The sequence below is a fragment of the Prionailurus bengalensis genome, chromosome D2, assembly GCF_016509475.1.
Source record: "Prionailurus bengalensis isolate Pbe53 chromosome D2, Fcat_Pben_1.1_paternal_pri, whole genome shotgun sequence".
NCBI classification, from domain to species: domain Eukaryota; kingdom Metazoa; phylum Chordata; class Mammalia; order Carnivora; family Felidae; genus Prionailurus; species Prionailurus bengalensis.
Genome location: NC_057351.1, coordinates 69170121 through 69188480, shown reverse-complemented (window position 1 = coordinate 69188480; position 18360 = coordinate 69170121). Strand labels below are relative to the sequence as shown.

The 18360-nt window shown below is 39.3% G+C and overlaps 1 protein-coding gene across 4 annotated transcripts; it reads left to right on the top strand.

The window, feature by feature from the left end:
- Positions 1-4: 4 nt before the first annotated feature.
- Positions 5-17237, top strand: ZDHHC6 (zinc finger DHHC-type palmitoyltransferase 6). Of its 4 annotated transcripts, none has more exons than XM_043597522.1 (11): positions 5-116; positions 1458-1938; positions 3660-3751; positions 5275-5434; positions 6909-7070; positions 8702-8755; positions 13205-13372; positions 14378-14419; positions 15100-15245; positions 15335-15381; positions 16623-17237. In XM_043597522.1, exons 2-11 carry the CDS (start codon positions 1672-1674, stop codon positions 16724-16726), a joined length of 1242 nt encoding a protein of 413 aa, XP_043453457.1. In that variant the 5' UTR covers positions 5-116; positions 1458-1671; the 3' UTR covers positions 16727-17237. The 4 variants fall into 4 exon arrangements, with proteins under 4 accessions (XP_043453457.1, XP_043453456.1, XP_043453458.1 ...); XM_043597521.1 differs by having other exon boundaries at positions 53-160; XM_043597523.1 differs by having other exon boundaries at positions 114-222.
- Positions 17238-18360: the final 1123 nt, after the last annotated feature.

Here is an 18360-nt window from a genome sequence, read left to right as displayed (position 1 = left end):
GGCGGGAGCAGCAGAGCAGCGGCGAGAGCGCTGGCGGAGAGGCAGACTGGTGGGGGCAGGTCCCGCGCTCCAGCTTCTTGCAACCGGGATTTGCTTTCTGCTTGCGCTGGACTGAGGTACCCATGATGGAGTTATCCGAGGAGGAGAAAACCTGTTCCGGGTGAGCCCAGGCCGCCCCGGAAATGCGATGGCCGAGGAGCGGGCACCAAGGACCAAACTGAGGTGGGAGTCAAGGCGAGGGATGTAACTATGATTCTGGCCGTCTTCACCCCATCCGAGTGAGCCCAGAATCTCCAGAAGGTTGAAACCAGCCACGCTTGCCAGTACGGTCCTCCCCCGAGTGAGGATTTCTAAGCGCTCTGCTCCAGACACGGGCGGGAAACTGAGGCACAAGGCGATGGCATCTGTTGCGTGAAAGTCGTTATTACCCTGTAACTCAGCTCTTCCCTTGACTCACTGCAGTCTGGTCGGAAATACCCTTCCACCGATCATCCGGCCCTCGCCGGCCCGCCTTCCCTGCCCCTCGTTCCAGAGGCACTTCCTCATCTTTTTTTCTCAAATACTTTAATCCACGTTCCTTCTCTTGTGTGCCTCCAGTCACGACTTCGCACACACCTCTGTCTCCCCGGTCCGCCCCTCCCCTCCTTTCACTCTGGCTTTGCTTTCACTCGCTCGCCTCTTTACCTTTGGCCCGAATAGATCCTAATGTTGGGGTTTGGGGGCAACCGCAGGCAAATGTGTAGACCCTGCCGGGCTCATACTTGACACTTCGAGACTCGGCAAGAGGCAGTTTAGAGCTCTGTGAAAGGAATTAGATGGTTTGGTTTCTAGTCTAGGTTCAGCTGTTACTTGTGAACTTTGTGCAATCACTTAGCCTTTCCAAACCAATTTCCGGATTCAGTCAACCTTTAAAGCCCTGCTCCAGCTCTAAAATTCTCGGTCTCCTCCAACCACCCACTAAAGACAATCACAGTTACCTGTCAGGTTGGAAACAAAGAAATAAAAACAACTATTTTAGAATCACGTATCCAGTTTACTCGCAGTTCAGACTTGAGCCCTATTTTGGATCAGATAAAAATACAGTAAAACCTTGGATTGGGAGTAACTTGTTCTGCAAATGTTCCGCAAGAGGGGCAAACATTTCCAATACATTTTAACTCGGTAAATGAGCAATGTCTTGCAATAGGAGTAGTAGGTGATGTGGAATGTCACATGGTCACAACTGAGTCAATGGTTCTTGAAATTCATTTTGATGTACCAGTGCTTTGGATTACAAGCATGTTTCCGGAAGGAATTATGCTCGCACACCAAGGTTTTACTGGCAGTTCCTTTTGCCATTTGATAAGGTACTCATTCCATAGCACATGTGAGATGCTTTTGTTTAAGTGGTTATTGGAGTTAAATATGGTATATAATAAAATTTTTTTCACTGAACTTTCTCATTTTGTTTTCTTTAGATGGGGTTTCCAGCCAAGATACTGGATTCTTCTAGTTAAGATAAAGAGCTCTGAGTGTGTAACAGTGGAAATGTCATAATCTGCATTAACATCCCACAACTTGAAGGCATGACAATTAAGGAACACTCATGGACTTGTGGCACATGGAAATGTGTGCACAGAAAAAGGAAATCTGTGATTTTCTAAAAGTAGGAAGGCATTCTTCCTCACCAAAATGGGTGCACTCTGCTCAGTTATCAAGTTTGAAAATCTCCAAGAATTAAAGAGACTGTGTCACTGGGGTCCCATCATAGCCCTTGGTGTTATAGCAATATGTTCTACGATGGCCATGATTGACTCTGTGTTGTGGTATTGGCCTTTACATACAACTGGAGGAAGCGTGAATTTCATCATGTTGATAAATTGGACTGTCATGATTCTTTATAATTACTTCAATGCCATGTTTATTGGTCCTGGCTTTGTCCCTTTGGGGTGGAAACCGGTAAGAAAAAGATCCCTTAAGATAAGGAACTCTAATGATAATCATATATTTAGTTTATGATTTATCTGCTAACCAATAATATCAAACACAACATACTTTTTGCGTTGGTAGAGACTAAGCATATTCTAATTACTGATCATTTAAAGTCAAAGAATTTATTTTGTATCTACTTGAAAATATTCATCTAAATCAGTACTTCCCAGAGAGATTTTGTTGAATACTTGTACTTCATTAAAAGGAAAGAAAAAGAAAAATGGAGGGGCTGGTGAGTCCATAGTCCTAAATTTAAGAACCACTGCATATAATTTCACAATGCAGTTTGGCTAGGATCTTTTTTTTTCTTAATTTTTTTAAATGTTCATTTGCTTTTGAGAAAGAAAGAGAGAGTGGGTGGGGGAGGGGCAGAGAGCGAGGGAGATACAGAATCCGAAGCAGGCGCCAGGCTCTGAACCATCAGCACAGAGCCTGATGTGGGATTTGAACTCACAAACTGCGAGATCACGTCCTGAGCCGAAGTCGGACGCCACGCAGGCGTCCCTAGGATCTTTTTTTATGTAATACATTAACAGCCCTCAGAACTGAGAACAAGTCTTTAGAAATTGGTGACTTAAATCGTAGTTTTCAAATCAATGTTAAAATCATAACATTAGGAAGTAACAGTATGAATCAATTTATGGCTTTTTAAAAATTGTAGCAAGTTTATACTCATGAATTTCCATATTCCTTGCTGATGGGCACCACCTGGTAGCTTATTAGAAATGAAAAATCTTGGGCTCCACTCCAGACCTACAAATCAGAATCAGCATTTAACAAAATCCCCAGATGATTCTTAGGTACATTATGTTGGAGAAACACTAGTGTTGTTTAAAGTGAGTACAAAGATGAGTAAGACGAATTCATGTTCTGAAAAATCTTATAATTGAGGAGAGAAACCAAGGTAACTTGTGTAAGTACACTGTGGAGAAGAATGTGATGAGTGCTGTTGAAGCTAGAAGGAAGTGAGCCTTTTTAGCTGTGGACCTGAAGGAGGAGTGTAAATTTCCATAAATGGGAAAGAAGGCATTTCAGGCATATAGTCTGAAATGACGGACGGGTTATGTACTGCAAATAAGGCTGAAACAAAGGCAGATTCTGGAGGGCCTTAAACACATGAGGAATTCTTAGCCTATAGGAAGGTATTAGAGGTTTTCAAGTGAAGCTCTGACATAATCGGAGTCATGTTGTAGGAATATTATTCTGACACTAGTTTGGATTGGAGAGAAACTATAGTACAGGACAGTAGTTAGAAATGATTGAAATAGTGCAAGGAGGGGTGGGGAACCAGATTTCCTAAAGAGTATCAGCTCTGATGTTTGAATATCCACTTCAAGATACCTGCCAAGTTGACAGCTACCTTTTTTCTGAACTCCTACAAAGATTCTACAAAGATTTTGGAAAAGTAAAACCAGCTACAATCAGTGACGATGGGCTTAGGTGGATCATGGGGAAGAGAAATGAAAAGTGACTTCTGGGTAATTGGAATAGTGATGCTGCTGTTACCAGAAATTCATTATTTAAAAGTATTTCTGCTCAGATAAAAGGGCAGGAAATAAGCAAGTTCAGATTCCATCCTTATCCCCATCCCCCATAAAATCAAACCATATGAAAGCATTTTCATAAGGCTTAACTTATTACTTAGGATCAGATATCTGATGGATTTTTGTTTGTATTTTGCTATCAAGGAAAATTCTCAGGATAGCATGTACCTCCAGTATTGTAAAGTCTGCCAAGCATACAAGGCTCCACGGTCACATCACTGCAGAAAGTGTAACAGGTACTGTATGTCTTTGCTACTCACTGGGGACTGATCAACGTGGTGACTGGTCTCATGTTGTTGTTCTTTCTGTCACATCAGTCCTAGTCTTATTCTCTGCAAGGTGGCTTCTTTATAAAAAACACTGTCAAAATACTTCTGTCCATATCCCCATTGTAGTCTTGAGTTATCAATTCTGATAATAAGTAAATAATCCTCACTCTTTTTTGTTATAAGTGAAAGCTTTTATTTATTTACTTACTTACTTACTTACTTACTTACTTACTTACTTACTTATTTGGAGAAATACACATTTACTTTGCTTCTTACCCTGCCAAGAGTGAAAAGTTATGCCTCCAAGTTGTTTCTATAGGTCAGGATTAATCATGCTTGTCTTCTGTCATCTTAACTAGCTTTAGAATTGTTATGAGTCTAAACTATAAAGGAGACCTGCTTTTTCCATTATTTTGGTTGACTAACATTTACACTTTATCCATATCTAATAAATGAATTCAGGTGCATATTATCACAAGTGTTTAATATAAAAAAAAAGCAATGGAAAGAAAACTGAATCACTATAAAAATATGAAATAAACTGGTACCTTTTTATTTTTTTAATTTAATTTCTTAATTTTTATTTTAAAGAGAGAGCAAGTGGGGGAAAGGGGCAGAGGGAGGGTGAGAAAACCTTAAGCAGCTTAATGCTCAGTGCGGAGCCTGATACAAGGCTCAATCCCAAGACCCTGGGGCCATAAGCTGAGCTGAAATCAGGAGTCAGACGCTCAACCTACTGTGCCACCCAGGTGCCCCTGGCACCTTTTTAAATAAACAGCTATTCCACTAATTAGAAATTTGTGGTAAGAGTATTGAGGTTTAGGAGAACGTTTGTAGCAAATAAACGTTTGGTATGAGGCCAGGAAATTTTCTTCTAGCAACAAGGGAAGGAAGCTCAGTAAGACTTTGCTTGTTATACCACACCTTATATTCCATAGTTAGTATGCTTAGCTCAGAGATTCCACATCTAAAGGATGAGGAAGGAAGGAAGGAAGGAAGGAAGGAAGGAAGGAAGGAAGGAAGGAAGGAAATAAAGGGAAGATGGAAGGAAGGAAGTTAGTTAGTTAGTTAGTTCTAGGTCTGCTGGGTCCCATCCACCCCAGTGGAGATTTTGTGGTCTCTGTTGTACTCCGCTTCAGTCACTGCATTTCAGAGCTAGAGGTAAATCTGGAACCCATGCTTATTTCTCTATGAGGAACCTCTTAGCAGGACTCCTGAATTCTTTAAGCAAACTCCCTTATAGCAGACGTCTTTTCCTCAGAAGCTGTTACAAAGCCTGCCTTTTCTTGTGCTGTTTAGAAATTGAAAGAAGTCACTGGTCAAAGTTGTTTAAAAACTCATAAAGACTTTACTTTCTGTTCCATAGAGTATAATTCCTCTGTGACTCATAGACATGCTGGATTCCTATTTGCTTGATCTTCTGAAGACCAAAGTGATTTAAAGTAGATTGGATTTTTTGCCTCATGTGTTACGTAAATTTTTCTTGTTAGATGTGTGCTGAAGATGGACCATCACTGTCCTTGGATCAACAACTGTTGTGGTTTCCAAAATCATGCTTCGTTCACACTGTTTCTCCTTTTAGCACCGCTGGGTTGTATTCATGCTGCCTTCATTTTTGTTATGACTATGTATACCCAGCTTTATAATCGGGTAAGTGACAACGTTTGTTATAAAATCACTTATGCCAGATTAAATGGCAGTTATTATTTCAGGAGTCCCATTGGGAAATAAGATTTCTATGATTTAGGTCGGGAAACAATTTTGCTTTACCTGTGTATGAATTTCTTTAAAAAAAAAAGTACTAAAATTTAATTCTTAAAATTAACTTAACAGAAGTCCATGGGGGAGGGGAAGGGAAGGGAAAAGAAAAAACAAAAAGAGGTTAGAGAGGGAGAGAGCCAAAGCATAAGAGACTCTTAAAAACTGAGAACAAACTGAGAGTTTGATGGGGGGTGGGAGGGAGGACAGGGTGGGTGATGGGTATTGAGGAGGGCACCTTTTGGGATGAGCACTGGGTGTTGTATGGAAACCAATTTGACAATAAGTTTCATATTTAAAAAAAGTACTAAAATTTAATTTTTAAAATGAGGAAAAATTATTTTGTTTTGGAAACTTACTAACTGTAGTCAAAGTTGATAATATTTTATTACCATGTATGTATAATTTATTTGATCTCACACTTTATAGCTGTGGTAAGAATAATTAGAAGAAAAGGAACAGGAAGAAAAAGACAACACTAATATTTTGTTTCCATTTGATTCGTGTGGCAAGGTGTAGTTCTTTTGTTCCAGTGCCTTGGAAGGTGCCTCATGAAGCAGACACATGTCCTAAAATATGTAAAAGCTTTGGTTGATTTATGGGCAGGTAGTCATGAGATAAAGTTCAAGGGTCACAAATTTAAGTCCCTAAAGAAGCCTGAAAGTAAATGAGATTCATAAGTCTAATGGGACTGTGGCACCGAGAACACTTGCCCTTCACAGATGGGACAACCCATATTCAACTTCAGCCTCTTTTTAATGTTGGAAATCTAGTCCAATAATACTAGATCTTCCAGTCTTTCAGGAAAAATTAGAAAATCTGCATTTTTTTTGTTTAGTGTCTCCTGATTTTTAAATGTTGGCACCTGGCTGAATATTTTAAAACATCTTGCAGGCTGGGCAATAGGCATCTGCAGGCCATATTTGGCCTGCATTTTGCCTGTTTTTAACCTCTGGTTGTGGAACATGAGGGAAGAAACAACTGAATCCTCGGCTATCTTCTTGCTGTGGAAGGTTCCTGTAAATATTGAAAAGCCAGGAGAAGATGGACGCCACAGTCACAATTTAGACTGATGACTAGTGCTGTTCATACATAGTAATGTTAGTGGGCTGTGCCCTGCGCTTTCAAGGAAATAATTAAAAACAAAAAAAGTGACATTTGAAAATAACTAAGAACGATATTGCACATATCAGTATGAGTTGAGGCCACCGTAGTAATTAGAAACAAATTGGAAATTCGTTTGCTTTTAGCCACCGCTTTAGGTTATCATTTGTTGATCTTTTTTGATCAAGTGGCTTTAAATGTTCCAGTAGCGTCTGACCCTTTATGACAACTGAGTATTTCAAGTGTGTGTTTTTCTTTGTAGCTCTCCTTTGGGTGGAACACGGTAAAGATTGATATGAGTGCGGCCCGCAGAGATCCTCTTCCACTTATTCCCTTTGGATTAGCAGCATTCGCGGCCACCCTGTTTGCATTGGGATTAGCTTTAGGAACAACCATAGCTGTTGGGATGTTGTTTTTTATCCAGGTAAGTTCCTTGGTTACCTCTAGCTAAAAGTTGTCAACTTATCGGGGCTGCCTATAATGAGAAAGAGATAAAGGCTGCATTTAAGAGTGCAGTGTGAAGTGGACATTATTGTAATGTATTCCATCTAGGTAACTAATTTAACCTCTGGACTAGTCAGATAATTTTGAAGTAACTTTGTCAGCATTTCTAGGTAACTTACTTAATTTTTAGAATGTTAACTTGGAGTCCTATATCGCTTTATAATTGAGAAAGCTCTCCTCCCATTTATGGTCTCTCTTGATCTTCACATCAACCCCCCCAGAAAGAGTTGAAGAGGAGTATTTTCCCTTCTGTACAGAAGAGTAATCAAATCACAGAAAGTGACTTAACCCAAGATCACTCACGCATGTATTCAGTAAACATAATCGGTAATACTATTTTATAACAGCATATATTTAATCATCATCATAATATAGCCAGCGTTTATGGCACACTTACTATGTGCAAGACACTGTCTTAAGGACATCACATATATTAACTCATTTAATCTCAGTAACAACCCTCTGATTTGGATGCTATTTAATGCCTACTCTGATGAATTACTCTGCTAATTTCTGAGAGTACAGTAATGAAAATGAAAAGCATCCTGCCCCTAGGGAAGTTCACAATTAGTAGTAAACATGCAACTAATACTGGGTGGTGTGAGTGTCATAGATTTATGTACAAAGTGCTGTGAGAACACAGAGGAGGAGGATGTGGCCCTGAAGAGATCACAAAGTGGTTATGATTCATTCCTTTCACTGAGTTAGTTTATTCATTAATCGAAGGCCTGCTGTAGGTCAGGTGTTGTGCTAGGCCCTAGCCTAGGAACACGAAGGGGACTCCTTGCCCACGGGTGTGTCTGTACGGACCCAGCCAGACTTCGAGGAAAGGCCGAAATGCTGGACCTGAGGGCTCTGATGCATCGCCCAACCCATTTACATGCATAGTTTTAAAATACGCCGATTTTGGTTGTACTTCATATATTCTATTAGCCTGGGATCAAATTCTTTGAAAAAATTTCCCCGGTGCCTCTCATTAAGAATCATATTAAAAATAAACTAAAACCCTGTGGTGTAAAAACCCACATCAGTGGAATTAGTCCTAGCTAGGAGGGTCAATTAATAGAATCAAGACTGAATATATTGGGTTTTTAAGGTAAGCAGAATATCTGGTCATGTTGGGATGACATGAGTCACTTTCATGTAATAAATAATCATAAATTTAAGGTTAACTAAAAATAGTGATAGATTTTAGTAACAAAATACACAAGTACTGATTAAGTGGATTATATCCATATTTTATTAATACTTTGGAAACTTTGATCAGAAGATAGTACTTAAAACATGAATTTTTATCAAAATAGTAGATTCAGATTTGATTATGGATTGCCATAATCATTTTATGGAGAGGCGTTGTGGTGCAGTGCTTAAGAACAAGAACTTTAGAGTCAGATGGACCACAGAGTGTCTTGCTTAACCTCTGTTATCCTGGTATCTTTATCAATGGAACGGAGCAACAAAAACTATCTCCTAGGGTTACTATGAAGATGATAATCTTAAATGGAGCAAAGTTTCATCATAAAATTTTACTGTTCATTATTTAATTTTCAGATGAAAATAATTCTCAGAAACAAAACTTCTATTGAATCATGGATTGAAGAAAAGGTAAATTTTAATAATTGTTTCCTCAACATCAATAAAGATTAGTTCATAGGCCAGATTAACTAATAAATGCCCGGAAGTAAAAACTTGACTACCAGATGGCTTCCTTAAGTCATTTGCATGCCACATAAAAGGTAAATATAGGAAACATTTTGATTTATTCTTTATTTGACATAACTCCCACAGAAATCTGCTTCTCGTTCACCCTGGAGTTGGTGAAGAATTCTAAACCACACATTAAACCATTTGGCCATTCTTTCTCAGGTTAGGGGAGAAGGCAGACCATTTGGAAAGGAACTTCTGTCCTACCGAGGTGCCATTAAGGTGGTTTTTTTAGTGCTTTAAGTAAACTAAAAAAAACCTTATAAACCTGGATTATAGCATAGCTTGCCACAGACCTCACAACATTTCCATTGTGATTCTGTTGTAAAAAGTCAGTCTGACTACTCCGCTCCCTGCTTAAAGCTGCTCAGAGCCTCACCATCACTGGAGCAGGGGTTACAAACCCAAATGCCTGCAGGGCCAGCCGGTAGATAACCCAGATGGCAGGAACTGGCCTGTGTACAGAGCTGCCTAACAGATGAAGCTGAATGTTGCCTCGGGGGATACTCAGCCAGTATCCTGAGATCATCTTGTTGTTTTTCAAGAAAGGCAAGAGATCTGGATTTCTGTGACATCTCTTTTCTATTTTTAAATATTAGCAAGAAATTCTCATTAAAAACAAACACACTTTGTGGGCCAAATAAAACACACCAATGGGACACATTTAGCCCCTGGCAGCCAGTTTGTGGACTTGAATTTATAGCAGCAGCCCTCAGATGTTTCGGTCTCAGGACCCTTTTACATCCTGAAAATTGTTAAGGGCCCTAAAGAACTTTGGTTAGTCTGTGTAATATCGATGATTGCCATATTTTGTGAGAAAAATTGTGAAGATTTATTATTTCATTTAAAAATAACAATAATAAAGCCATTATATGTTAATAAAAATCGCATATTTTTAAAACTTAGCATATTTTCCAAAGTGAAAACTAGGGAGAAGAGTGGCATTGTTTTATATTTTTATAAATCTCTTTAATATCTGACTTAACAGAAGACAGTTTGATTCTCACATCTCCTGCATTCAGTCTGTTGAGATATGTTGCTTTGATTGAAGTATATGAAGAAATTCCAGCCTGACACAGATAAGTAGATAGAAGAGGATAGAGTATTTTAATAGGCTTTTTGGATAATTGTGGATATTCTTGGATACTACATTGAAACTTGACAGGTGATAGTTCCTGAAAGGTTAGTTGCATGGGAGATGTGAAGATACATCAGTAAACTTTGTATTTTTTTTACATTTAAATGCATCAGTACATCTTGCTCTGTGAATGGGCCTTTTACCCATACAAGATTTTATAGCACCAGGTTTTAGCCATTTGGAAAATACAATTACACAGAGTTACGAAGATTTTCCAAATGGTGACACATTCATTCACATCACTACCAAGTTTTGGGGGGAAAATCTTTAATTTATTTTGTGGATACAGATTTTCCAAAATTCTAATTTTCACTTGAAAGCCTTCATTTTTTCAGTTGTTTACATTGAAGTAACAGCTTGAGTTTGTTCATTTTTGAGAAAATTTCTGCCAGGTACTGACATCTCAGTAACCTTACTTTGTTTCATTATTCATTCTGTCAAGTAAAAATAGCGTTGTGTGAAAGAAGCTGGCTCCACAGCTTTTGTTAGTCCCAACTCAAACAGATGTTTTCCTTGAGACAAACACTTCGGAATGCTTTATGTGCACTTTCCATCTTGTCGCACAGAATATTCATAGGACATCTACTTGAGGTTGAGATTTAATAAAAAAAATAATTTTTATTGCTTCATCAGGGGCATTCTTATGTAAAACTTTTGTTTGGGTTTGTTTTTTTTTTTTTAACTATGAGTAAGTACCAGTGAAGAATATGATAATCACTAATACAGAGGGGGCCACTGTCTTGATTCCTGCTCAAGGTACTGGCAATTTTACCCACTATTGCAAATGTCAACACAATGAAAAAAGCAAATGACATCTTAGTATTATGATGAAAGTTGTTTGACTTTGTTGGACCCCAAGAAAAGCTCTTGGGGACTCGAAGAGGTGCGCAAAGCGTACTTTGAGAACCGCGGATAGACAGGTTTAAGTCTAAGCTCCTTAGCTTATACATAATCAAACCATTCATGTCTTCCCCTTACCTGTTTCTTCTACCGCAGTTCCCACCCCTCCCCACCCCATTGCACTCTCGATACCAACTAATACCAGAAACCACAACTTACATTTTGTACATCCTGTGCTTCTGTATCTTTCCACATGTCATTCCCTCTGCCTAGGACACTCTTGCTCCCTCTTTTTTGCCTGATTTCTTGTCCCTCAAGATTTAGCTTAGGTGCCATTTCTTCCTAAGAACCTTCCTTGACTCTCCCTACACTAGTTTAAGTACCTTGTTTGCCTTTCCCATAGCATCTATCACATACCTCTGTTACCTTTTAACACAGTATTGCTAGAATCCCCCCAACTTCACTGAGTGCTTCTCTTAGGCAGAGACCATGCCTCAGTCATGTTTAAACTACACTCATCCTGAGAATAGAAAAAGGAATAGATGTGAAATATAGTCTATATACAAAGTCTAGTCAAATAGTTGATCTGTAGATAGGATTTCCTATATAAAGCGATTTGTATACTTCTGAAAAGTCCACTTATGGACATTTTATATAAAGGCATGAATCCCAGTGAATGGATTTATCACAGAACTAAGAAGTTGAGAATTATCTACAGCTGTTTGCATTTAAAGCTTTTACTCTGAACTTATAAAGCCCTACATCTGAACTTCATAAAATTAAACTGTGTGATCATAGATGCGTATAGTGGCTTTTCATGAGATGCTTTGTAGAAAGTAAGTAAAATGTTTTCAATTCTGGAAAATAAATAAATAAACAAACAAACAAACAAACAAACAAACTACGCTCATCCTTAACCACGCTTTGTTTGTTAAGAGCCGAAATCTGTTCTTTGAGACTCTTATCCATTGTGAAGACTCTGAAGCTTTATGAAAAGAGAAAATAAATCATCCTTTACTTTTTGGGTGGGGATTTATATAGTTCAGTAGATTCATACATACATATAGCTTGACAATTCTTTTAATTGAATTTAATTCTTTTATTGAATTAACATCAATATTACTTTGTAAGTAATTGCGAGAAGTTTTCCCTAAAATACTGTCCCGTGATAATAAAATATTTCAAGGTACCATTTCTAGTTAGCATAATATATCCTGATTATATTAATAATTGTTTTGAATGGCCAAGGCTCTTTATAGAATACCATGCTAAATTTAGAAGTTATTGTATTTGTAATATTTCTTTAAATGTTTATTTTTGAGAGAACGTTAGCGTGGGAGGGGCAGAGAGAGGGGGTGGGATCCAAAGTGGGCTCTGTGCTGACAGCAGCGAGCAAGCCCGATGTGGGGCTGGAACTCAGGAACCGTGAGATCATGACCTGAGCCAAAGTCAGACGTTCAACCGACTGAGCCACCCAGGTGCCCCTGGAATGTATTTTAAAACTGCACTCTGTTGCCAAGTAAAAAATACAAATAAATGATTATATTAAGTTCATACAAAATTTATCGAAATCACCACAACTAGAATTTATACAAATTTCAACTGGGTTTGTACGATTATAGGAATAAATAATGTATCTTTATACCACTAGGTGTCAGTGGAACTTAAGAAATTCTAAGCCAGTTTATGTCCTTCTGTTAAAGCTAACAATTAAATTTAAACAATTTATGCAACCTGAATATTTAGGTATATGCATAAAATGTATGTATAAATGTATATATAAGTGAATGTATATACATGTGTGGTGGTATAAAAAATGAAAGAAGATCTGCACGTATCTGCTAATTAAAAAAAAATCAGAGAATGGTGACTCCCCTGGTGCACCTGCCCTGGCCATTCCCACAGGTGTTGCTGCCACCCAGGATGCACCATTACATTGTAGAGCACCCCACGGAAGAGTTCTTCTATCCTACATAAACTCCTGCTGTTTCTTAAATCTTTTTATCAACAACCCTTCTTTACACCTGGATCCTTTTGCTTTGCTAAACAACCAGGGGCAATGAGGATTTTTTATATGTGGAATAAAGCTGTTAACTCTTTTAATAAGCATTTTTGAATACTTGTTCTGAAATAAGCCCTGTAAGACATTTCCTGAATGATCTACGAGGTTGGTGCTGGGTAGCAAGGTCCTCTTCAGATAAATTTGTCTATGTCTTCTGTGTACCCTAACATTACAACAAGGAGGAAGCTTTTCTAGGAGTGATACAGATGTGAGAAGAAACGTATATTACTGTCAATACTGCCAACAGTATGTTCCTTAAAGCCAGTGAAGGCAGAGGCGTTTGCCACTTTAACATCTCTGTTCCCCACAGGCTAAAGATCGAATTCAGTATTACCAACTAGATGAAGTCTTTGTTTTTCCCTACGATATGGGAAGTAGATGGAAGAACTTTAAACAGGTATTTACGTGGTCAGGGGTCCCTGAAGGAGATGGGCTCGCGTGGCCGATAAGAGAAGGCTGTCACCAGTACGACTTAACAGTGAGTATTTCTGTTCAATCTTTCCTTTCTGTCTCATTTTCTTCCTCTAGTTCCTCTTAACTCAGATGACGTTTTGTAGTAAAATAATGATTTTTTTTTTTCAGTAAGGCACCAAGGTAACAGTCCTAAATCACTCCCTGTATCATGTCTTTCTGTTAATTTAAATCTCTCTTTAATTCTCCATATGCGTGAGATAAAGTCGTGATCCGTTCACTCAGTCCTATAAAATCTGGCCTACAACTGCCCTCCCAACTACTTCCTAATGGGAATCACCGTGTCCAGTCAGCCCGGTTCCTCAGTGAACTCCTTGTGCGTTCCTGCCACCTAATTCTGTCCATTCTGTTTTTTCTCTCTAACATGACTTCCCTATCAGAAATAATATTAAGGCGAGTTTCAGCCCCACCTCATCGGAATTCGACACTTAACCATGTACTGTTTGTTGTATGGTGCTTGTGAAGTCTAACATTTTTATTTATTTCTTAGATCTTAGACCTGTAATTTGACAAGATTCTGGCACAGAGGCCATGAGCTACCTCGATTTCCCCTACTATGTCTCATATAGTACCATTTATTAAATTGTTGCTAAATAAGTCAAGAAAAGTGAGTCGTCATGATGACTTTTAGTCGAGACTCGTGGATGAATCTCGCAGTCTGTCTGCCTTGTCTCTAAAGAATCTGTGAGTCTGTGTGTCATCCTCACCTCCGGGACTAGCCTAGAAGCCCCAGGAGGACAGAGAGCGCATCTCCCTGATCCCTGGGCTGTAAGGAATACTCAGTGAGTAGACACAGATGGACGGTAGAGGATCTGAGAAAAAAGCCCGTCAGCTCCTGTTCGCAGTCGTAGGGTCCTCTTACCTCGCTATGAGAAACACGTGGCCTTTGAATTGTCAGCACTGTGAAATGCTCGAAAATCAGGAGTTTGTCATGTCACTCTGATGCAGTAGGTGGCAAAAGGCTGTTTTTCAACACTGAGATCGTGTTTTTTCTTTTTGTATCTCCAAACAGATTGAACAGTTGAAACAAAAAGCAGATAAGAGAGTCAGAAGTGTAAGTAATTTTTTGCAATGATACTAGTTTCTTTTTCCTTTTTGTCACGCTCTACACTTCAGTATAGTTTTTTAAATTGCCTTTGAGTAGAAGGCAACTGTTGGCTTTTATTAAATAATATTTCCTAACATAATTGTTGAAATTTGATACAGTTCACTTTTGCTTTCACTTACATAGTTTGGACTGGCCATTTGGAGGGAATGTAGTCAATTTACATTGCCAACAGAAAAATAATTATCCTCAGTCTAGCTCGTTAGTGTGAAACCCATCCTTACACTTCTGCTGTATAATATCACGGCCACTAGCCACATGTGGCTATTTAAATTAAATAAAATCAAATAAAATATTCAGTTCCTTGGTTGAACTAGCCACATTAGAAGTGCTCAGTAGCTACACGTGTCTAGGGGCTAGCACATTGGATACCACAAGTATAGAGCATTTCCGTCACTGCAGAAAGTTCTATTGGACAGCACTGTTCTAGAATTTAATTCTTAGCTAAGTGCTTGAAATGAAGGGTAAGAAAAGCCTGGAGAACTAGAAACATCAGTTGCCTCCTATAAAGGAACTGGGAGGGAAAGACTTGTCACCTGATACTTTGGGTCCACCTTTAACAATTTAAATTCAAACTTACAGAAATTCAGGGGTAAATGTTAGATTGTTCTTCTGATTACTGACGCCAGGTTCGGTATAGAGTAATAGAAGATTACAGTGGTGCCTGCTGTCCTTTGAATAAGGGAATCAAAACCTTCTTCACAAGTCCCTGCACTGAAGAGCCTCGAATAAGGCTACAGAGAGGGGAATTCATTTTGGCCACAAGAGGGTTACGGTAAGTGATAAAAGTAGTGAATTTCTTCTTTAATGACAAAGTTAGCATCTCGCCTAAAAAAATTAATTTTAATCTCTTAAATATTTCAGATACTGGTTGTATGGAGATAAAATTCTCGATGATTCCTTTGTAGAAGGTATGGAAATGGAAGGGGGTGTTTAATAGAAAAGACTGCTAGTAATAATTCCATATTTAACAAGAATAACCCCTAACAGTCACTTGTTACATGCATCAGGGCACATAACAGACACATCCTCAAGCAACAGAAAGAGGCTTCTTATGTTATTTCTGTACAGCACTTCTATTTTTCAGGTCTTTTTAATGGTTGCCAATATTGGAGCTCATTGTCACCTGTGTGACTGGTACTTGTGGAAGTGCCACTCGCTTCCTGTGTGGTATCCAAGTCCCCAGCAGCCCTCTGAGGGAGGTACTAGCATTTACCTGTCATTGGCGAGGGAGCCAAAATGCAGTGAGACTGAACACGTTGCCCAAGGCCACCCTAAAAACAGATTAGAGCCAGGGCTCCAAGCCAAGTGGCCTGTGTCCCAGATGCCTGTGCCACATGCTCCCCACTGTGAATGAATATTCCTATTAAGTATTAATGGAAACTGATGGATTGAAATTTTCCGTGTCTCTGATTTTATTTAAGTTTTAGAATTGTTCCTTTTTATTTTTTTTAATGTTTTTTATTTATTTTGAGACAGCGTAAGCAGGGGAGGGGCAGCGTGAGGGGGACAGAGGATCTGAAGCAAGCTCTGTGCTGACAGCAGCAAGCCCGATGGGGGCTCGAGCTCACGAACCGTAAGATCATGCGTGACCTGAGCCAAAGTCGGACACTCAACCGACTGAGCCACCCAGGTGCCCCTAGAATTGTTTTCTTTTTAAGTAAAGATTAATCCTGGATGCTTTCTTAGAAACACTGGGTTAATTGTTAATTAACCCCATATGACTGCTTGGGCAGCCTTGATATAAAAATTTACGTGTTAGGAAAAAACCTAGAAAGGAAATTCACAGAAGCTACGGGGAGATAGTTCCCTGAAACAGATAAAGTATGACAGTGTGCCAAAAACCCCACAATCACACATGTGTAAATGAATGCCCAAACTGGGACATTCCACCCTGACTCCCCGTAGGGGTTGTCCTGAACCACATTAGCACCTCTCCCAGGTAACAGAATTTGAGAAATAGTGATTTTCTAGCTTGTTAGAAGCATTTAAAAACCATTTTTTCCCTCAAAGTATGCTTATAAAAGATGGTAAAGGGCGAAAAAAGTAACGCATAACTAAAAGCTTATTGATTTGGAGTAATAGGACTTATGGGGCTCAGCAATATCATTGCCGTAGATCTATTTCACCTCAATTTTATTTTCTTCCCCAGGTGTTTCAAGGATACGAGGCTGGTTCCCTAGAAACTGTGTGGAGAAGTGTCCCTGTGATGCTGAAACAGATCAAGCCCCAGAGGGCGAGAAGAAAAATAGATAGCTATGGTTACACTAAAATTATTCTTTAAGTCCTCTCCATTACTTGAAAACTGTACAGATTACTAAAGAATTATGCAATGAGCCTACTCTGGTTAAGGTGTTCTTTTCCTCAAAGGTGCCCTAGTGCCATAATCTAAATATTTTTATTACATTTTGAAATGGAGAAGCCATTCTGCATATGCCTTTGAATTCTTACCCCTTTTGCCACCTCTTCCTCTCCCCAAAAGGAAAAAACACTTCACCCAAGTAAGTCAGTTGCATTTTCTCTAGGACTTTTTTTATGCGCTGCACACTACGGACCTCACCTGCAGATACAGTTCCCCCTTTGCCAGGAGCATCTGCATGTGATGCTTTTATCCTGTTTCCCCCTCAGTTGACATTTCTTATGTGATATTCTAGATACTATAGAACATAATATGTAAGATTCAATATAAGCTTAAATTTTATTACCTGTCTTTTAATAATGCAGATTTTGTCAAATCAAATAAAGATCAATGGATGTTCTGTATAAATCTAGTTTTTACTAGTTTCTTTTGGCTGACTAAAAAGGTTTGTCTTAGCTCTTTATGGAAAAACTTCTTTACAACCGTGTGAAAAATTTGCATCTTTGAGCTGTTCGTCCATTAAGTGATCCCTATTAATGGCATATTGAGATCACAGCATTCTAGGAGACTTTCAACCTAGTGAGCTCCAGCTGCTCATGTGTGCTTGAATCTATCGAAGCCTGAAGCTTATGTGACTGGTAGGACCTAAGCTGGTGGATTTGGATGCTTAAAGTTGGGCTTGTCTAACACAAGTAGAATTATAGAAGTCACCTATTCTGATACTAATTATTTCCAAGGCAGGGAATTTGAGCTCGGGGGGGGGGGGGGGGGGGGGGGCGGGGATCAGGCATGTAACAGCACTTGGGAAAGGGCACTTGGGGTCTTGGCAGTGAATAAAACATGACTCTGTCCCATTCTAGTGATAGGTGGGGAGGTGGACAGAGAAGCAAAACGTGCATCACACGGAGCCATTGATTATGAAGAAAGCGGGTAAGCTGGTCTGATGGAAGGGACCTGAAGCAGTTGAGGGGACAATCATGTGCCTCTGGGAGCAGCTTGCATTTCAAGCAGAGGGAATAGCCAGAACAACAGGCGGGGATGTGCCTGGCATGTTTGAGGAATGGGAAGGCAGCCAGTGTGGTTTAGTTGGAATCAGTGAGTTGAGAGGAGAAGAGGTCAAGGAGGTAATAGGAGCCAGGCCATGGAGGGACCTGTAAGTTAATTCTTGCCTTCCTTTGTTTCAGATACTCAAGAACAGACATTCAGCTTTTCTGGGCTCAGGGTCTAGAAAGACCATCCAGGAACATTCTTCTTACCTCCAGTTAGAGGACAGAAAGGAACACTGTTCAAGTCTACTTAGAACACACCAAAGATGGTAAAAGATGAAATGATGAATTATGTGCTTGGGTGGAGTTGGGACTCGGCTGGTATTTATTTTATTATTCATAGCTGTGGGATGAGAAGGCCTGGTTCTCTAGACATTGCCTTCAGTAGCCACCAATCCTGGTTGCATATAAGAATCACCTAGGGACCTTTTGAAAATCCCAATGCCCAGGCTGTACCCCAGACCATTTCAGTCAGAATCCTTAGG

Excerpts from the sequence above, each read along its gene's own strand:
- ZDHHC6 (XM_043597522.1), top strand. The coding sequence starts at position 1,672 with ATGGGTGCACTCTGCTCAGTTATCAAGTTTGAAAATCTCCAAGAATTA. Across the intron at positions 3,752-5,274 it reads CACTGCAGAAAGTGTAACAG|ATGTGTGCTGAAGATGGACC; the intron begins GTACTGTATGTC and ends TTTTCTTGTTAG. Across the intron at positions 5,435-6,908 it reads ATACCCAGCTTTATAATCGG|CTCTCCTTTGGGTGGAACAC; the intron begins GTAAGTGACAAC and ends TTTTCTTTGTAG.